We start from the raw sequence: 21490 nt of genomic DNA on the forward strand, positions 1-21490 counted from the left end.
GATAGTGTTTGGGGACTGGGAGCGGGAACACATTCATCTTTTCACTCAGGAACCCCACTTCCGGGAAACTTGGCCAAGGAAACAGTCCAGCAGGAAGACCAATCTGTGCACAGACACGTCCCACAGGAGCTCTTTAGAGCAGTGCAGCCTGGAAACAGCCTCTGCCCAGCAGTGGGGGACCAGCCAAGTACCTGGGCCGGTTAAATATCAGCCGATTGTGAATATAAGGCAAGTGGTGGGGGGAGAGGGGGCGGTCCTGGACATGGTGAGTCCTGAAGCCAGCACTGGTTAAACAGACAGATCCCAGGATTCACCAAGAGGTGGTCGGTCAGAATCTCCAGGGAAGGGATCTGGCTGACTGTATCCCACATGAGTCTTATCACCAGGCAGGTATGAGAACCCTACTCATGGCTAAGACTGCAACTCAGCGATGCATTTATTTAAAACTTGCTCAGTCTTAGTTGTTGCATCTGTTAAATGGGTCTAGCACGGGGCCTGCGGGTGGGGGGTGGTGGTGGTGGTGGTGGTGCTGCCGGGAGGGTTAGTGATATGGATGAAAAAGGGGCACTGTAATAAATCCAAGGAAAGTAATCTTGCAAGTAACAGGGTGACTTGATCACAGTCCCTAACTGGGGAGCTCATGGTGGGCAGTCAGCCCCAGGCCCATAACTCTCTCAGTAAAGGGCTCATCTTTGCCTTAAGCAGCTCTGTCCATTGTTTGTGTGCATCTAGGTTCACACGTCTTTGAAACGCCCAGTGAGGTCTTTTGCAGACCCCTTGGAGGCATAACCACCCTCAAGGGAGCACATGATCTTGTTAATTATCCTGTAATCCCATCCTGCCTGCTTCCTCCCACCTTCCTCAATCTTCCTTAGTTCCAAATGTATAAAAGAAACTGCAAAACTGTCATTCTCCGGAGCATTTGAGATCTTGCTTCCTGGTAATATCATCAGTTAGGCTCAGATAAACGCTTACAAATTCTCCACAGGTTTGGGCCTTGTCAGTGAAATTGTGGACATCATGGCTCCGTGAGCTGCTGTCACCACTTTTACAGCCTGTGTCTCCTCCTCCCCGTCTCTCCCTGTCCTATAATCGCCAGAGGAGTTTGTGTCTGCCCATGTCACCCGGGCCACACAGGCAGGTCTGAGGACATCCAATGTCCTGGGAGTTGCGTGGAGGCTCGACTGACGTTTCTGCAGGGTCTTCTCCACGGCACTCGCCCTGCCGAGAGCCTCTGGACCAGGAGGGGTGTCTCCAGCTCTGAAATCCCAGTGTGGCTGCTTCTCCCTGGCCCTCGGGCAGGTCCATCACCTGTCTTCATAGAAGGGTGTACCAGCCATGGGAGTGATGCATTGTGAACCCCCAAACACGCCCCTGAACCTCAGCTTCTGTGATCCGATGGGCACAATTCGTGCTCCTCACAGGCCCGCTGGGCAGATAGAGGGAAGGGACTATCACAGACTGCTCTGTAAACTGGAAATGACCACGGAAAACGTGGGGACAGACTGGGGGACCCTCGAGCAGGAGACCTTGCATTTCTGAAAATGCTTATCTTCCATCCAGTCCCACAGTTGCTTGATTTTCTCTGTGGGCAGAGAATCCAGGCTGGAATCCTTCCCCCTCAGATGTTTAAGGCACCTGTGGCTGTGGTCTTCTAGCTTTCAGTGCTTCTAATGGGAAGTCCAATGACAGGCTTTTAAAAATATATCTTAATTTAAAAACACATGCACACCATTTCAAAAATCAAAATTATAAGGCTTATTAAAAAAAAGTCTCCTGCCCCATGTCTCCACCCAATTCCTGCTTCTCAGAGGCAATTGTTTTCTATTCTCCTGCCTTATCTCCACATCTCCAAATAACATACTTATCCTGTTCTTTATTGACCTTCCAATGTAGGCCTTATCTCTGCCTTTCTTTTAGAGACCAGGAGGGTTTAACCCACTTATTCCTCTCCCCCCCCCCGTCCCCTCCCCCATCCTCCTAGTATGGCTGTAGGGTAATTTTTGGTTAAATCAATATTGTTTATATAATATACTATATAAACATTATTGCCAACAGGGCCACCATATGTCCTGTGACTTTATTTCCTTCCTTGTAGAACTGCTGGGTTTACCTGGGAATTAACAATTGCCTCCTTGTTTGGTTTTCTTTGTACTTATCATTGATTCACCACCAAACGCTCTGACAGCTCTAATAGTCCTCTCAAGACAACCAAGCCCCCAGGGAATCCTTGAGTTGGGTTCTCTTACTTGGCCAGCTCCTCCCAGAATCCTCCCTCCCTGTTCTACCTGCACTGATTGCTGCTGGTCCCCAAGCCCTCGCACCAGCCGTCCCTTACACCATCACCTCAGGGCTCCCTGTTCCCCCTATTTCATGTCCGAAAATGTCTTACCATACCCCCACATTTGATTGACTAGGTACTGAAATAATTTCCATCAGAATGTTGAAGGCATTGCTTCACAGTTTTAGCTTCAGGAGTGGCTGTTGAGAATTTTAGCGTTACTGTTGCCTGACCCCTTACATGTGGCTCTCTCTCTCTCTCTCTCTCTCTCTCTCTCTCTCTGGATGTTTCTAGGATCTTCTCAATCCTGCTGTTCTGATGAACTTAGTATAGCCTTTTCTTCCTTTTTTTCCCACTTCTCTGCTGGCCCTATGTGTTGTTGACGTAAATAAATGTCCGCACCTGTAGAGAATTGTTATGAGTTTATTTGAGCCAAACTGACGACATATGCCAGGGAGCAAGATCAGATGCTCCAGAAAATAAGTTTTGCAGCTTCTTTTAAGCATTGGAAATTAAGGAGAGGACAGAAGGAAGATTGGAGAAAGTAAGGTAGGGATCAGATTACAGGACAGTTAACCAGATTAAGGCTTCCTTGAGCCTTAATACCCTCTTCAGGGTTATTACTTCTGGCATCTCAAAGGTCTGTTAACCTAGTTGTACAAGAACAATGGACAGGGCTGGCTTTAAAAACTTTCTTCACTAAAGAAATGATAGGCCTGGGGCTTGACTTCCCACCATGACTGTCCAGTTAGGAATTTATGATCAGATCACCCTGTGAAGTTATTTTTCCATAGAACTTTGTTTTTCTTCCACAGTGTCCATCAGTCCCAGATAATTTTTTGGTGTTATATCTTTGATACTTTCCTTCCCTTCATTTTCCCCCATTAGATACAGGGCAAAAACAAAACAAAACCAAAAAACCAAAAAAATAGGGTTGTTAAGTGAATACTACAGTGAACTGCAGAATCCCCAGCACCCTTCCCTACCCTAGGCCACACAGGTGAGTATTATTTGGGGAATTTGGATAACCATAGAGAAGGATCTCTAGATCCAGACACTCGGGGAGGGGTGTGCCCCCAGAAATGGGGTGGGTTCTTCTAACTCAGCCTGACACCAGTGCACAAAAGCCTTGTCTCACCCAGTGCTTCTCAGCCCTGCCTGTAAGACTCACCTTCTCCAGATATTCTGATTAAATTGGTCTGGGAAGGGCCTGAGCACTTGCATTTTACCAACTTGTATGTGATTCTGACAAGTGCCCAGGGCTGAGAACCACTGGGCTGATCTTGCTTGGAGAGCCCGACCAGATGTCCCCTTAGGAGCCCGGCTCACTCACAGGGGCCCTGAGCGCTCAGGACGCAAAGGTACATGTCCTGAGCTGGGTCATAGCGAGGCTGAGCCTGTTCTTGAGAGAAGGCTCAGCTCTGCAGTTAGGCTTTCAGAGTCTGGAGAGACTCATCCAGCCTGGGCTCTCGCAGGGACCTTGCAGCCTTTCCCTAGCAGAGCAGACACTCAGAGATACAGCCACTCAGAGAGGGACGTGACTTCCCCAGGGCCACCCAGCTGGCAAATATCAGACCAGAGACACAGATTCTAAGTATAGGGCTTTTCTACTTAGCCCAGCTGCTTCGGTTATCATTCATTCATTCATTCATTCATTCATTCATTCATTCAACAAACACTTGTTGAGGCCTCAGGTTCTATGCCCGGAGGGAACTAGGAGCAGCAGTGAACAAAACGGTGGACCTAATAGTCTGGTTGTTTAAGTTACTTATGTCACAATGTCTGTCTGCCCAGCTGTGGGCTCAAGTGGGGGTTGGGAGGAACAACTTGATTTCAGCCCAGCCTCACCCAGAGCAGGTCACAGGAGGAATTACTGTTATTGCTATTGTTGTGTGAAAGAGGAGGGGCAAGCTGGAGGGGGCTGGGAGGGCTGGGCCTGGAGCGAGCAGAAGCCACATTAACAATTAAGGTCTTGACTTTCATTCCACCCTCTGCGCATGAAATATTCAGGCAGGAGAGGAGATGGGGCTCGGATCTCTGCATTGCTGTTTGGAGACCTTGGGCCTAGGGCAGCACCCAAGACCTGTCATGCAGGGCATGGGGGCTGCTAGGGGCTGGGCAGGTGTGGCCCAGAGGTATCTGATGCCGATGGTGTGATGCACACACCCCAAGAACACCCCTGGGGCCAGGCCCTGAGGGTCCCAGGGAAGATCAAGTCTTTGTCGTCAAGAAGCACAGCTGGGAGGAGGCGGATGCAAAGCGCCCATCACAGGTGGGGCAACCCACCTACACCACCCCCCCCCCCCCACAGTGATGCACAGAGATACACAGCCGCGCTCCAAGACCACATGTCTGGGGCCTGGAACTTGTCACCTGGAGTAAACCCTGTAATTATCCTACGAGTAGCACAAAACATGTTGCATTGTATTTGTGCATGTGTGAAAGTATCACTCTGATAAATACAAACATTTCAAATAAGTCACGAGTGGGTAAACTGGCGCCACTGTTTCTTCTTTTTTTTACTGGGCACCTCATGTATGAAATTTGGCCTGGGCTTCTCTTGTGCTCTGAGAGCCCCAAGGGAGACAAAGTGGGTCGTGGAAAGTGCACAAAGGTTCACCCACCAGAGTGACACCACCAGCCGTTGGCAAGGACAGGCAAGCCACACTCTATACCCCGCTGGCGGCAGTGCGAAGCAGCACCCCCTCTTTGAAAAGGAGCTGGCGTCATCTGGTCACCCTGAAGCTGTGTGCACTGTATGACCCAGCCATACTGTGTCTCGGCACAAATGTGAGCCAAGTTCATGCCCATGTACATTCTGATATGTGTAGAAGAATATCCATGGCAGCATTGCAGGTTAAAGCAAAAAACTAGAAACAAATCTTCAACAGGAGAAAAGTAATGGTAATACGTTCGTGCAATGGGTATTAGGACAGCAGACGCTCCCCGGGGGGCCATTTGGCAAGGTATGGAGATAGTTTTGGCTTTCACTACTAGGGGTGGGGGCGCTATGTCCATCCAATGGATAGAGGGCAGGGGTGCTAGTAAACATCCTACAGTGCACAGGACAGCCCCCTCTGCACCCCCACAACATACTTATTCGGTCCAAAATGTCAACCATGCTGTGAGGCAGTGAATAAGCTACATAGATCAACGTAGCAAAGAGTAAAACAGCATGCTGCAGGACACATGAAGTACGGCACCGTTTAAATAAAGTTCGAAAGCATGCCAAATTAAGCAGTATACTATAAGGGGGAGATCGAGTACCCTGAAAGCACAGGAATAATCAAAACAGCATTCAGAATCCTGGTTACCCTGGAATTGGGGTGGGCTGGGCCAGCAACCAGGAGGGGTCCCAGGGGCGGTCAAAACTGGTGCTGATTCCTTCAGCCGGGCAATGAGCTGTATCGCAGTTGGTGGTCATATGAGATAGTTGATGATAAAAATGTTTTTAAGTGCATTGAGGTGAGAGCTGCGCCTGTGAAGAGTTCCCCTGACTCAGTTTCCCCTGTGGCTGAGGCTCCCTCCCTGCCTTGCTTCTTGGGGCAATGGTGTGAGGGGACATCAGTAGCTGCAGCTGGGAAACAAGGGGCAGGGAGGGGTGCAGATACCGATACTGCCCCCCCCCACACACACATATTGGTCCCTAAAGGGACATTTCTCCCTGGCCTCTGTCTGGCTTGGCCTTGCAGCCTCCTGCCTCTCTCCCAGGCTCAGCTGACCCTCCGATCCATTCCTCCACTCTCACGTCCTGTCCTGTGCTATTAAACACGTCTGGCTAGGTCTCTCTTCTGTGGCTCCCACTGCCCTCAAGTTAATTTAGAGGCTTTTGCCTGTGACGTCAGTGGTTCTAGGACGCTGTCCTGTGCATTGCTGACCCCTGATCCCCAAAACGGGACCTGACACTTGGGTAAACGGTGTGAGTGAACCTACCCTCTCCCCAGGCTTCTCTCTGCTGCCCCCCAGGGAGCTGACATTCAGGCGAACTGTCCTGCTGGTGGCCCCAGCTTCAGTGAGTTTCCCTACCTAAAAATGTGGGAGTTGAGACACTTGGTCATTAAACCATGTCTTGGGGTTCCTCATATTCCATGCTGCTCCCATTCCAAAAGGAAGCTGGCTGCATCCCAGAGCCATATCTGACATCCTTTGTAGCCCAGTTTGCCTGCAGCAAGCACTGGATTTCCGGGACAGCCCTTGTTTCAGTGTTTGCCTCTGGAAAATGGGCGCAAATGTCCATACAGGAAGACTGTCCTGGTCCAGAGGGTGGGGACAACATGTAAGGAGAGGAGGCACTACTCACCTCTCAAGAGCTTTGCAAGAGCTCTTTTCGGTGGGTGTCTGGCTTGGTTACAATGTGGAAGGCCTGAAGCAGAAGGAAGGCAGGTGGTGGCCGAGGTCCTGGCACAGGGCTGGCCCCCAGCATCATAGAACCAGAACCAGTGAAAGGTCCAGTCTTCCTCTTTGAGAAATTGGGTGCAGGAGGCAGTAGTCTATGGGGGAAGGTACACACTTGGGCTCAGAGGGTCCTGGGTTTGAATTCCAGCTTGCTCACTTGCTAGCTGTGTGACCTTGGACATGTGACTTAACCCATGTGAGCCTCAGTGTACCCCTTTGTAACATGGGGATAGAGAACTGCTACCTCACAGGACAACGGTGAGGACTCAGTGAGCCCATCTGTGTAAAACCCTAGCACGTGTGGGCACGCAGAGACGCTCATTCAACACTATCTGTGTCAGTATTACGGGCCCTTTTCCATGGGCATCGGAAACATTCAGCGTAGCACAACCCTCTGGCCACACCACCATCCTCGGCCTCTGAACACTGCCCATAAGTTCACACTCAGTGATCTTAGCTTCGTGGAAACAAACAACCAAGCCAACAGGAATCCATGTTCAATGCTAGAAGGGCTAATGACAACATCTCCTAGGGCTGTTAAAACCATCACGTGAGGGCTGGTTTAGAATCAGACGGAGCACGGGCAAGTGGTAGGTGGTGGTGATTATTATTACTGTTGTTACCTATCAAAGCCCCAGGGAGAGGGTTATACTACCTCCCATGGCTCACAGAGCCCTTTGCCGCCCAGCTCCATTCCTATGCTCCAGCAGTAAGGCGTGGCTGTGTCTGGACACACCCCTCACTGCTGCTCACCTTGGGCCGTGGCTTGTGCTGGTCCATCCACCTGGAGTATCCTGACCCTCTCCTCCCTCCTAACAATCTGACAAACTCCTACTCATTCTTCAAGAATCAACTCCAGCGTCAGCTCCTCCAGGAAGCTGCTCCCTGTGTTTCAGATGCTTCCAAAATGATGTATTCTGCTCATCTCTTTTGTAGTACAATTTACATTTACAATATATATATGATCGCATATATATGTATATATATATATATATATATACACACACATATATATACACACATTTATGTGTAAAGTCTTATGTAATATTTTTGTGTTCAGTAAAACCAGTGAATGAAATTGACATTGGGCAATGAAAGTGACCTTCCTGGGCTCAGTTTCCTCATCTTCAAAATGAAGGGTTCAGACTCAGCGGGTCATGCGCCGAAGGGTCGCACATTCACTCAGCAAACACCAGATGGTAACCTGCACTGGGCAGTGCCCCAGTCACGCAGGAGAGTTACAGAACCCCTTCCCTTCCCAGTGGGGAGACAATCACCACCAGTGTGGGAATTTGGAATATTTTGGAATATTTTGTTTACTCTGTGTTAGGATACCGGCTCTCACCCCAGCTGGCTCTCAAAAACATTTGTGTGGCCTTAAATGGACACATACAGTCTAGGAGATTCTGGGGGGAAAATTGGGGATTGGTGGTGCATCTTTATTAAAAGGCCCACAACTCCGTTGACTGAGTGGGTTATCTAGAGAATTACTGTGTTAGAGGTCCATGATCTGGCTTTACAGTTTTCATGACAAGGCACAGCTTCTCATGTCCGAGGGGCTAAAATGAAAGCAGACATGTGACATTTCCGAGATCCTGGCTCGGGGTACAGGGTCTGTTGGGCTGTGAGTATTCTAGGGGACTTGGTGCCTCTTGCTGGACCCCGGGGATGTGGGCCTTTTGTGGGGCCGTGGGGCTCCAGCTTAGATGGTCCCTCTTGCTTCAGGAGCCTGTTTCAGCTCTGGGCCCTCTCAGCCTCCTGCCATCCTATCCTGCTCTGCCCAAGCCTGCCCAGCCATGGTGCGGGGAGCAGAGACTTCCTCTCAAGCCACCCAGTGGCCTCATCTCTAGCACTTTGTCTTTGCTGTACCAGAGTGATGTTGGGGACGCTCTCGTGGAACTCTTGGCCAGGGGACTCTTGAGTCTGTAGATGATGGAAACAAACCTCGTCTAGATGGAGGCTTCATTTTTCTCTCAGAAAGTTCAGCTAAAGCTGCCAGTGGAGGAGGATCAGGGGATGCAGGCCACAGGGACCACGAGAAGCCACATGCAAATGGAAGGGGGTTCCCACAAGGACAGTGTTAATCCTGCCTGAGACTTCCCTAGTGAGTCGTGGGCATCGTATGCTCACTTCTGACTCTCCCAGGAGCAGATCTGTGCACAGGCTTCATTGGGTGGGGGGAGCCTTCAGGGAGCTGTTTAATCTGGCTTCTTGGGGTGAGAAAGACCCATGGCCTCCCCAATATGAGCTGAAACCCTTTTTCTCTCCAAACCCAAATGGCTGGGCCTGTGGAGCACAGTGCCCCAGCGGGGAGAACGGCCCCCTCCACCCAGGAGCCAGGAGCTGTGTCTGGGGGAATGTCAGCTCCCCTGGGCTTAATCCTCCAAGCTATGCCCCTCAGGCCCATGCTCTTCCCACCCGGTTTCCTGAACATGTACCTGCAGGGAGGAGTGGATGGGAGTGGGGGGAAGAAGGTACTGAATCTGGACTTCTGTGCACACTCCTCACCCCCAATCCCTTCTCCACATATGGCCTACAGTGAGTCTCCTAAAAGGCAAATCGGGTCATGCTGCTTCCTGCTAACTCCCCACTTCTTTCCCAGCTGCCTTAGAACCAGGCATGAGTTGGCCCCTCTGGCCTCATCTCTCACCCCTCTTCCTTGTCCATTCCCAGCCTCACTGGCCTTCCTTGAATAGGCCACTAACAGGCCAACCCCAGGGCCTCTGCACTAACTGTTCCCTCCACCTAGAGTTCCCTTCCCCTTGTCTTTGTCTTTTTCTTTCAGATCTCAGATTAGATGCACCTCCTCAGAGGTCCTCCCTGACCACGGGATCTAAAGTAACTGATTATCACTTTCTGTGACAGCAGTTTGTCTTAATTCCCTGCCCAGCACTTACTACAGTCTCATAGTTATCTCATTTGTTTTCTCCCCCGAGAGGGCCGTGGCCTCTGCTGTTGTCCCCTGCAGAAACCCCTGGGAGTCTAGAACAGGTCTGGCCTAGAGTAGGCGCTGCGAACACGGGTGTCGGGTGAATGGCTGAGCAACTGTAAATGGGGACATCAGCTGCTGCGCGGGCGCGCGCTCCAGGCTGTGGCTGCTCACGGTCGAGTGCGCGGGTTTTATCTCCTTGCAGGTCCCGGGGGACCGACACCCCCCTCCGCCCTGCTCTCAGCAGACGAGCCGTAAATGGTCTTCGGGGACATGAGGATAACGAGACAGACTCACAGGCTGAGGGAAGGGGCGAGGCAGCCGGTTGGGAGGGGGTTCTGCAGCCGGCTCGGAGCCCTGCAACCCCGGTGTTAAGGCCCCAGTGGGAGACCTTTCTCCACTGTCCCAGTGGTTTTCACCTTGCGAATCGCCGATTCCCCCCGTTGTCCCGGGGACCGGCGGCCGGGTGTGCGGGGAGTGGAGCTGTGAGCGCCGCTCGGGGCGGCGACACGTTCCTGGCGCCCTCGTCCCCTCGGGGCAGGGAATAGGGTACGGTGCTCCGGGACACGGCGGGCGAGGCCCTGGCCCTCCCGGTGCGCACAAGATAGAGCCACAGCCCCGGGCTGGAGAGGAGACGCAACCCCTCTGCGAGTTCCGGCAGGGGACCGCGGTGGAGATGGGGGTGAAGGAGCAGGGGGCAGGGTAGGGGACAAAGAGCCGCCCTGCCGCCGGGAGAGCGACCCCTGTGTCACAGGCCTATTGTTCGTTGTATCTCTGACTGAGCTGTACTCTGGTGCCCCGGGAGGGAGAACGGGAGCTGTCCTCCGGGTCGAGGGTGTTTACTGGGGACGGGGAGGGTGGGCGGGGGTCGAGGGCCTAGGATGGGGCTCGGCGCGCATTTCCGCACGTCTCCTTTAAGGGAAGCCCGGCCCTACCTTTCCCACCGTCGCCCTCCCCGTACTGTACCTGCATTTTAAAAGCGCCCTGTAGCCCTAGGATTGGCCCAGGCGGCGTCCTCCGGGCGCAGAAACTTGAACCGCCGGGGGGATGGGGGAGTGTTGGAAGCCCAGTGGCTGGACTGTACCATCTCTTCGGCGTCCCCCGCGTGCGCCCCGCCCCTCCCACACACCCCCGGAGAGACCCAATCGGACGGGAGGGAGGGCGGGAGCGCGGCTCGAACGCGCCTCTGGCAGGGCGCCGGGCGGGCGGGCGCATAACGCGGGGGGATGTCGGGGCTCGGCCGCGCCTCCGCCCGCCCCCTCGCTCCCCCGGAGGCGGGGCCGGCCCACGGCGCCCCGCCCCCTCCCCGCCCGGAGTGGGCGGGGAGGCTGGGGCTCCCGGAGCTGGGCCGGGGGCGGGCCTCCGCCCGCTTCGCCGGAGTCCGGAGAGCGCCTGGCACCGCGGCGGCCGACGCAGCAGTGGTCCCTGCTCGCCGAGCCCGGAGACGCGCGGGTTCCCGGCGGCCCCGGCAGGCGCTGCGTGAGGACGCGAGAGGCGGCGCGGGGCGGGCCGCACGCACCCCCGGCCGACCCCCACCCGCGCGCGGACCGGCCCCGCACAGCCCGGGCGCTGGGAGCGCCGGCCCGGCGAGGGCGCGGGCGATGCCGTGGTGACGGCCCTGCCATGGCGAAGCCCCCGGCGGCGGCGGCGGCGGCGTCGGAGGAGCTGAGCCAGGTGCCGGACGAGGAGCTGCTGCGCTGGAGCAAGGAGGAGCTGGCGCGGCGGCTGCGGCGGGCCGAGGGCGAGAAGGTGGGCCTCATGCTGGAGCACGGCGGCCTGATGCGCGACGTGAACCGGCGGCTGCAGCAGCACCTGCTGGAGATCCGCGGCCTCAAGGACGTGAACCAGCGGCTGCAGGACGACAACCAGGAGCTGCGCGAGCTCTGCTGCTTCCTCGACGACGACCGGCAGAAGGGGCGCAAGCTGGCGCGCGAGTGGCAGCGCTTCGGGCGCCACGCGGCTGGCGCCGTGTGGCACGAGGTGGCCCGCTCGCAGCAGAAGCTGCGCGAGCTTGAGGCGCGCCAGGAGGCCCTGCTGCGCGAGAACCTGGAGCTCAAGGAGCTGGTGCTGCTGCTGGACGAGGAGCGCGCGGCGCTGGCGGGGGGTGCAGGCGGCGCGGGCGGCGGCGGCGCGGGGTCCCGCAGCTCCATCGACAGCCAGGCCAGCCTGAGCGGGCCGCTGGCGGGTGGCGCGGCGGGCACCGGGGCCCGCGACGTGGGCGACGGCAGCAGCACGTCGAGCGCGGGGAGCGGCGGTAGCCCGGACCACCATCACCATGTGCCGCCCCCGCTGCTGCCTCCGGGGCCGCACAAGGTCCCCGACAGCAAAGCCGTAGCCACGCGCAGATCCCTGGACGACCTGTCGGCGCCACCGCACCACCGAAGCATCCCCAATGGCCTGCACGGTAAGGACAAAACCGGCGGGGCAGCGCGGGTCACGGCCCCTTCCCCGCGGGCGGCCACCACTCCAGACCTCTCCTCCAGCTGGCATCCATACTCTGGGCAGGGCGAGCCCACGCACACCCGCAGTAGAGCTTAGGGCGGCCTTTTTCTGCTCAAGTGCTGGAGGCGTGTCCCTGCCCAGCTTCTAAGCCGCAGCTCGGCCGGCCGGGACCCACCAGACCCCAGAAAAGTTTCTGTCTGGCAGAGTTATCAGTATGAGAGTCCGGGCAGGCAGGGCTCGCCGGGGGCGCCTCACCCCAGCCTGGAGACCCTTGTCGGGGAGTGGGAAGTTCTTCATGGGGATAAAACAAAAAGAAAGGGCCTTTGAGCATGCATGAATTTTCCCTCTGACGGAGCAGCAGGCTTTCCCCACCCCGAGCTCCGTCCACGTGTGTGCTGGGGCTGGAATTCCTCCTGAGCCTCCTCCTGCTGCCTGCTGTCTGGGAAGGAGCACAGGCAGCCAGGATGAGACCCGGAGTCATTGGGCCAGAGGATGGGGCTTAGAGCCTTCTGGGTTTGCTAATTGTCCTGCACTTCTCAGGGGTGGGGAGACCTTTCTCAGCGGAGGCTCTAACTTTCCAGAGGGACGTATGTGCTAGGAGTGGACCCTTGGCCCTTGTTCCTCTGCATGCCTCAGTTTCCTTGTCTGTAGAATGGAGGTGGTCCCTGCCTCCAGGATCTGAGGTGGAGCGAGCCTCTGAAGGGATTTGTAAACTGTTGGGACTCCTTTCAGGAAGTGTCATGGTGTTAGGTGTTAAGGGTGTGGGTGGCAGGACCTTTGGCCTCAGGACAGCTCAGGTCTTCCAGGCCAGTGTGACTGACTGTGGGGCCCAGTGCAGGGCGCCCCAGCTTGGGTCTGGGGAGCGGAGCAGTGGCGCCCAGTTCCAACTCCCCTGATCGTTTGCCCTCCTCCCTGCTGCCTCACTCCTCTCCTACCTCCCTGTTCTTCCACATTTTTGGTGGCTTAGTTCCCAGTTCTGGTGACAATTACTGCTACCTGAACTGTTTGCCCAAAGGTGGAGATTGAACAGCCCTTTCTGGTTCTTTTAAAGGCTTTGCTAGTTCAGAGTAAAATATATCTAGGCCTTAAACGACCGCTCTTTCCCAGAGTGACAGCCTGAGCAGGGGAGGGACCTCTCTAGTTTGGTGGCCAAGTGGCCTGTGAAGGCGCCTTGGGGGTGGGGTCTGGGGTGGGAACTGGAGGTGTGGTGGTAATTAGTGTAGGACAGTTTTTCCTTTATTTACCTTTCCAGCCTGTGAGTTCAGGGCAGGACCAGGTTGAGACCGATATTTTGTTACTGATTAGCAATCTATGACTACAACTCCGGTTACTTTTTGTAACTCTGTATTCACCCCCCACCTTCAACCACAGGCTCCTTAAGGCCAGTGGCAGTAGCTCAGACAGAGTTAGGTGGTTTAACGTGTTGGCGTTTCAGGGTCTGGGGAATGAGGAACTCCAGTCCTAGCCTCTCTGGCCTCACCTTCTGGGGGGCCTTGGGAGAGTCAGATTTCTGGGCCTGGGTTTCCCCAAGTGCGTTAATAAGGAGGGACTGCGTCAATCCTGTGGCTGGGAAATGAAATGTTTTCAGCTGCGTCATTGATGACACCTGGCAAGAGTGGTTCACTGTGGGGCACTGAAGTGCTTGAGTTTTTAGCATATTTGCAGAGAAGTTTTGTCACGTTTTGGACCAGGGGACTTGAACCCTGCCTGGCTGTGTGCCAGTTGCAGCAGCCAGCGATGCAGGCGTGGAGGACGGGGCTAGACCTGAGGGTTTCCACCCCACTGGGGGTGCATGGGGTGGAGGTGTAGGGTTTCCTGCAGAATCATGTGCCGCTCCCCCACGTCCCCCACACAGTTCAAACAGGACTGCTGCAGCAGGCTTTGTGGTGGCAGAGCTGTGCTTTGGGGTGAACTGAAAATTCAGCATCATTATCACAGATTTCAGTTGCAGACAGTGCAGCTACTGTTAGTTTTGTCTCTTAAAGTCATGGGTGGCCTTGAGCTGTTCTCCCAACAAGATGAATAGGGTGCCTGGAAATAAGGAAAGGCCCTTCTCTTAGAAACGCCTTTTTTGTCCTCGGAGTTTTACGTCTAGTGAAGAGCAGGCTGTAGATAAAACAAATAATGAGCCTCAGCCTGAGTGGAGGAGAAAGTGGAGTCAGACTTGGGGCTTGTGCCTTGTGGAACTGGTCTCCGCTCATCCTCCCGGGAGCTGCGGGCAGTAGTATTATCCCCGGGCTAGCAACAAGCAAGTGGACAGAGGTTTTGAGCATGGCCTGGGAAGGCAGCTGAGACTGGAAGGGTCTCCATTCCAGTTGCCTGGGTGGGGCCGGGGTCCTCCACTGCTCAGACCGAGGCCTGGCTTGCATCTCTGGCCTATTGTCATGTTGGCTGACACTGTTAACCAGCAGACACTGGTGACTCCTTAGTCTTGATTCCTGACCCAAGTTTCTCACTCTCCCTCCTAGGAAGTGTCGCTTCCTTATCGGTCACCATGGAGCAGATGGTTGAAAACCCCATTACCCAGAGGGGCCAGGCTGTGTGGGGCTCGAATCCCCACTCCTCCTCTTCCTTCGGGAAGGTACTTAAGTTCCTGGAGCCTCTCTCTCTGCTCTTCTGTAAAGTGTAAACCCAGAGTGCCCCCTTTATCCACAGGAGGTCAAGGGAGGTCAGGGTCTGCACACAGTGGGTCTCAGTGGTTGTCAGGATCCTTATGGTGAATATTTCTTCCAAGGCTCCTCTTGAAAAACTATAGGGACCGCTTTGGGGGCTTGCCAAACGGCCTCTGGTGTCCATTCTCTGTACAACTTGGTTTGCTGTGTAGACAGACGGCTCATCTGAATGTTTGTGTCTGAGCCCGGGTCTGGCTGCACCTGCCAGCGTGCCCCAGGAATGGTGGCCCTGTGGTTCTCTCTTGGGAGTTGTGGGGTACCTGCAGCCGCCTGGGTGCCCTGGAAGGCCCCTGGAGGCTGTGGTGGGAGGGGGCCCATCTGTATTCAAGGCATCTTTGGCTGGCCCGTGCTGGCGGGCCTCTGACTGCGAGTGCAAATAGACCTTTCTCCTCCTTGATTTTGACAGAGGGCTGGACGGGGGCACTGTTTGCTCTAATGCAGTGGGGCAAACTGAGGCAGCTGAACCCCAAACACCAGAAAGTCAGGTTTGCCCCCTTGAACTGATGTGATTTTCAAACAAAAGCATTTCCAGCCGTTTCTCCCCTGCTCTTCCCCCTCCCGCACGCCCCTCCCCCCATGTCCTGTGCCTGTTAGTGCCCTGTCCCCTCCCCCTACCCCTGGGGCCCACGCCCCTTTAGCTAACCTAGGGAAACCAGAGCCTCCGCAGGCCTTTGTATGGCCCTCTTTACTTTTTCAAGTTTGGATTAAAAATTTGAGCTTCTCAAAATAAGATGAGTTTGTTCTTCGGCTTGTGTTTTTGTTGGTTTAAAGGGAGGGTAGAGCGAGGGTGGTCTGGGCCTTTAAAAAAAGACAGAGCTGCTGGCCCTGAATAGGTCTTTCATGAGAGGCCTCCAGCTCGGGGCCTTCTGTGCAGGACTGGCTAAGAAGGAGGCTTTTCCTAAAGCCAGCCTAGCCTGGAGCAAAGGTCAGTGAAGACAATGGGCCGGGTTAGATAAGCCTTTCCACTCCCTCCCCAGCCTGACCCTGACCATCCATCAACGGCCTTGGGGTGCTGGCCTGGCACAAAAGGCCTTGGGGTGCTGGCCTGGCACAAAAGGCTGGTGGGGAGGAGGCGCTCTCGGGCAGGTAACCAGGGACAGGCCAGGGGTGCCCAGCGCTTCAGAGAGCTCCCCAGCCCAACTCCATTCTGTTCAGAGCTCCCAAATGGTCCCATATCACAGATGGGGACACTGAGGCTCAGAGATATGTGGTGACGTGCTCTGGGTCGTGGGGGCTGGTGGGTAGGGTCTGGGATCAGTCGAGCGTCTCCGTGTGGGAGTCGGCCAGATGCCCTGTGCCTGCCGCCCCTGTGTGTCGTGATAGTGTGGCTCCGTGGGGCGAGGAGGGACTCCCACGGGAGGCCTGGTCCTCAGCAGGTGGACCTAGGACAGGTAGGGAGGGAGCTCCAGGGGCGGGACCTGTGTTACAAAGGTGTGGCACCTCTTCCCGGGAAGTGGGCCCCTGAGCCTCATCCTGGCTTCCTGTTTCCTCACAAAACCCCTCAGGTGAGATAGACTAGGCAGGCTGGTGAGGTGTCTGTGCTCAGGGTGTCCTCACTTCTCTGCCAGGCTGGCTTTCCTGGGCTGTGGGGGCCACCACACCTCTCCCCCGTGGCCTGGCCTCTGAGCTCTGAGGACAAACGTGGTTTAATGTCGTCCCCAGGGCAGCACGAATAGCAAGGAACTCTTTTGTTGCTCGCAATCTGTGTTTCCCCATGGGGACTTTCCACACCATGCTTGTCATGTCATTAGCACAGAGAATTGAGAGCCTGGAACTTAAGGCGACTTCTGGAACCTGGGGCCTCTGTTTTCTCCTCTGTAAAATGGGAAGCCTTTATCAGTCTGTGAGTTGAAGGGAAAGGAAGCGTAGCGATGTGTGTACACCAGCCATCCCTCTCCTCCCAGCCAGAGCTCTCAGTGCTGGGGGAGTTTAGGGGCGCTGCAGCCTGCTGGGTAGGGCTCTGGCTTCAGTTCGGAGAGACCTGGGGGAGTCTTGCTTGGCCTTGCCACCTGCTGTGTGTACATGGCAGCTCCCTGAATGGCTAAGCCTCAGTTTCCTCATCTGTGTCCTGAGAATAATAATAATTCCTTGGTCCTAGAGCCGAGCCTAAAAGGGTGGGTTCGGTGGCCTCTACTGCCACCTGGACCCCTGCAGATTTGCCTGCTCGCAGGGGGGTGGGGGACCCTCTGACACAAAATTTTGAGGGGAGCCCTTGGCCTGCCCTGTGTTGGAGTCAAAGGAGCCCTTGTCTGGTTGAAGGGCAGGTTGGAGGTCCCTGCCCATCGCCTCCTCGTGACTTGTGACCTCTGAGCTCAGGCAGTCCTGAGCTGCTGGGGGGCTCAGGTAAGGTAGCAACTGTGGGCAACACACTGTGCCTGCAGTCTCCCTCTGTACCCACTGACAGAATAGCCAGCCACGGCTGCTCTGCCCACGCCTACAACCTGCGTTCCCAGGATCAATGCCCGGATCCGTGTAGGGACAGCTCTGAGACTGTCAGGTAGTTCCCATCTCCTTGGCATGTGATGAGAGGACCCAAGTGGCTTCCCAATGGCTTGGTGACAGAGGAATAAGCTTATCTGCTAAGGGGATGTGATGCTCCCTTGATCATGAAAAATCAGGAATTGTTCCCCTCCTAGCAAGTACCCAGAGCCGGTCACTGTGACACGTCGCTGTCCCCTGCCTCCACAGGCCAGTGGGGGCTGGTGGGTGGAGGTTTCGGGGCAGGTCTGGAGCTGGGTCCCCCAGTGATGGATGCCTGCTTTTGAACAAGCCACCGTTGACCTCCAGCTCGGGTTTTAGTGATTTGCCTGTGAGTGTCTTAGGGCTTCCCCTGTACAGATGTTGCACTGGAGGTGGGGAGCGTGGTCTCACTGAAGCGAGGCCAGTGGCCCTGGGGAGCAGGGAGGGTGTGTTCCCCTTCCTCCTTCCTGCTTCCCCATCAGCCAGAGGCCTTCGCCGTTTGTCATTTGTTGTTTCCTGAATTCAGAGATGGGCTGCTCACTTCTCTGCTGCCGTGTGGGTACGTCTTAGGGTTTGTGTGTGTGTTTACTGGAGGGTCTCCCTTCCTTCACTCTGGAAGAGCCATTGTTACTCATGGCGTGGGCATCTGTGACTGATGTTATCTTGGGATGGAGGAAATGCCCGGGAGAGCCGGAAATCCTCAGGAACTGTCTGGAGCCAGTGGGCACTCAGAGGAGACTTGTGAGGGAGGGGACGTACCCCAGGCCTGGCCGCATGGGTGCTGGAGCCCATAGACCACCCGCGTGGGCCCTCCGTCCATCATCTCTGTCTATCTCTGAGCTTGTGTGGCCCCGGCTCTGTCATCTTGACTTGGCGGAGGGGCAGGTTCCCAAAATGTCTTTTGGGGAGAACCAAATGTGCCTGGGCACGGCGCTGAGAGCTGCGGTGTTTTATGTTACTGCTTCTCAGAAAGGGAAGAGCCCCACTGCCCCACTGGGATCCCCGCCGGGGCTGAGGAGAAGGTGCAAGGTGGTGAGGCAGCTCCCACCAGGTCAGTGGGGTGGGAACCGGGCCTGGGGGTCCCATCCGTGTGTCCCTGGAGTCTGCACTGCCTGCATGTACCCAGGTGACCCTCTCCTCCGGGTGTGACTGTTCGCCATGTCCCTTTCTGTGTCTGAAGTGCCCTGGTTTGTCTCTCAACCTCTTCAGGGTGCTGGGGGATCAGGGGAGGGGTGGCTGAACTTGGGAGCTGAGGGACATAGGCCTTGAAGGTGGAGCAGACAGCAGGGAGGAGGCCAGGCTGGGCGCCCAGGCTCACAGTGCGCATTCGACCTGCTCATCTGTCTCACTGCGGCGCTGGTGACGGGAACCAGGGGTTGGGTAATGGGCAGGGCTGGGGCAGGTGGGGTCTGTGTGGCCCCTCCCACAGTACCTGTATCTCCCCTAAAGTCCCTGGGTTGGGCTTTTCCAGCTGTGGACACTTCCAGCTGTGGCTTTTTTTTCTTGTTAAAACAATTTTTAAAAATTATTTTATAAATTTATTTTTAAATTATAGTTGGTACCCACATTATATTCATTTCAGGTGTACAGGATAGTGGTTAGCCATTTGTATAATTTACGAAGTGACCCCCCCGATGAGTCCACTCAGAAATCGGATCTTTTGTACAGCCCATCCCTTCCCTTTCTCCTGCTCCCTACTGAATAAATACACAGATGGGTTATCTGCTGGGCCTGCGAGTGGCCCCATCAGCTGACATGTTCCCCGCATCCGAGGTTTTGTGGGTGCAGTTGGGCCACTCAGCACTGTTCTGTGGGTTGGACATATAGACAGAACCCACAGCTTCCGTCCACTAGTGACCTGGCCTTGTGCAAGTCCCTACCTCTCTCCGGGCCCTCATTTTCCCACCTGTAAAATGGGAGTCCTCCATGGACTGGGCTGAGGGTCCCAGAGAGCCTGGTCTTTATTGGCCCCTTGACTCAGAGTTCCTGCGACAGACAGAACCACAACAGAAGGGCTGCCTGCCCTGCCTATCCTGCCTCTTGTCGGTCACATTTGTGGTTAGGTCTCTTGCCTGGCTTGGTCCTTAGCAGGGGCAGGTCTTAGGATGGAGCAGCTGGGTGGTGGGGGTGGGGTGGCTGCCTGTGACGCACAGGTACTGCTCTGTCTGGCCTGGCGAAGGCCGAGACCCCTACCTGGCCCGCCTGTCCTTATGCAGGGCCGCGCTGAGAGCCTCGGTGGAATTACCTGCCTCTGCCACCTGATCACCTCTTGTAGGACCAGGTAACAGGTTTGGCGCTAGAGGAGAGTGCTGAGCTCCAGTTCCCTGGTGTGGGGTTTGCTGGGGACAGTTCGCTTATCCTGGACCTGAAGTTGTCCCTGCCGTCCTGTCTCTTCCTCAGTCCATAACCTTCTTCAGAGCAAGGTCCAGTCTTCGTGGCACGTAGTAGGTGCTCAGTAAACGCTGGGGTGAGAAATGGGTGGCCGTGAGGCACTGGATGGCGACTTACTCTCCCCTTCTTGTTCTTTTAAAGCTGACACTGGTCAAATCATGTTGGCCACCTGCCTTTCCTTTTTCATGTGCTCCATTTGGTGCCAAATGGTCTTCAGCTACTAACAAAACAACCAAACCCAACCCCCGAGGGGGTGACTTTCACCCCTCCCATCTGTTTCCCCTTAATTACTAAAAAAAAAACGCATGCCTGCTTTTATCAGTCATTCCTAACCTCGCCTATACATTAGCTATCATTCGGGAACTCTAAAAATGCCAGTACCTGGATGGACCCCCAGAGACCGGTCCAGTTGGTCCAGTGGTTGTAGAAGCTCCCTGGGGTCCCCTGGGGGGCAGAGCACTGTGCGAAGCTCCGGCAGAAAAGCCTCAGGGTCATCTGGGAGCAAGGACTGCCCCACACTGGGTGACAGCCTGGCTGGCCCCGGCTGGGAAGCTGCTGTCAGTCGACATTAGCTGTGAGGGAGAAATAGGCCGTTTGTGTTGTCCCCTGCCCGACCTTTGCAGCATGGACACCCAGGGAGGTGGCTTTGTTGTGCCCAGCCCGGGTAGCCTGGTTGCAGTGGAAAGCTGGGTTTGAACTGGCCTCCCATTTTCTGAGCACCTACGCCAGCGCTGGACAAATCCACTGGCTCCCCCCGCACCTGGGAGCTGTCATAGGCTGCCAGACATTGCCACGTAGGCTACGCCACCCCATTGTGGGATGCTGGGCTGCCCAGATGGGGTGGGGGCCTTGGAAGGCTGCATTCAAGGGGACAGATGCAGGTAGGGCCAATGGCACTGAGACAGCATTATGGAGAAGACTCGACCCATTTCCAAAAATAGCCCATCCACTGTCAGGGGAAGCGTCTCTTTGTCTCCCCCAGTCTGTCTTTCCGTTGGCTCCGGGCTGTAAGGCAAGGAGGCTCACTCTTGTCTTGGAATCAGAGGCTCCGAGCAGCTTCCCCTGCCCCCCACAAGGGCCCAATTGTGTACGGGCCCTGAATGCACCCGGTGTCACCGAGCGCTGCAGCACGGTTCCTGTCCCTAATGAGCCCGCTTTGGGAGTGGCCTTTTGTCGTGGGTTCCGGCTGCACTGCCCGCGCTGGGCTCTCAGAAGGCTCGATTTCCCAGCTGCTTCACGTCTCCTGTAGCTGGTAGGACAATGGGAAGCGCCCGACTTGCCCTTTCTCCTTTTTCTGTGTTTCCCATATTTTCTGGAATGTGCACACACCACTTTTATACGGGACAGAAAATTGAACAGCGAATTTCTCCGTCTTTCAGCGCCTTGTGTCCTGGCTGGTGAGGAGGGCTCCCCCCCACCGCCCCTCCTGTGGAACCTCCCCCACCATTGTCTCAGACCTAACTCGGGTCTCCTGGCTGTTTCCCCTACAAATAGGCTCATGTTTCCTAGTCCAAAGCAATAAACGAAATCCTCTGCCTTCTGGCATCCTGCCCCTCAGGTTCCCTCCCTTCCCCACCCAGTTCTCCAAGGAGCACTGAGGCTGCCACCTCCTTCCCACCCATTGCTTCCTGGCCCCAGGTGGCCCTGGACCCTGGGAACTGCAGCTCTGGCATGCTCCAGTGGCCTGCGCGTCCTGACCTCTCGGTGGCATTTGACGCCCACTTCAGGCTTATCTTCTAGAAGATGTCCTCCCGATGGCAGTTTCCACCCACCTGCCCTTGGTGGGGACGTTCCCCCTTGCTAAGCCCCCAGTCTCTACCTCCCGCTCCTGACCTTGAGGCCCAATGTCTTACTGGTCACCATCCTGCTGACTCTGTGCCCGCTGGGTTTGGGTCCCTTCCTCTCACCTGTGCTCCCGTA

The 21490-nt window shown here is 55.6% G+C and overlaps 1 protein-coding gene across 5 annotated transcripts in view; it reads left to right on the forward strand.

The window, feature by feature from the left end:
• The first annotated feature begins 10872 nt into the window (after positions 1 to 10872).
• Positions 10873 to 21490, forward strand: part of CCDC85C (coiled-coil domain containing 85C) — a 77477-nt gene continuing 66859 nt past the window's right edge. For 2 of the 5 annotated variants that reach the window (XM_019751582.2, XM_074326948.1), the window contains exon 1: positions 10882 to 12009. In XM_019751582.2, coding sequence (XP_019607141.1) covers positions 11229 to 12009 — 781 coding nt within the window. In that variant the 5' untranslated portion in view covers positions 10882 to 11228. Of the gene's footprint in view, positions 12010 to 21490 lie in introns of all 5 variants that reach the window. The other 3 variants (XM_019751584.2, XM_019751581.2, XM_019751583.2) reach the window with 3 other exon arrangements.

The sequence above is a fragment of the Rhinolophus sinicus genome, linkage group LG03 (assembly GCF_036562045.2).
Source record: "Rhinolophus sinicus isolate RSC01 linkage group LG03, ASM3656204v1, whole genome shotgun sequence".
NCBI lineage: Eukaryota > Metazoa > Chordata > Mammalia > Chiroptera > Rhinolophidae > Rhinolophus > Rhinolophus sinicus.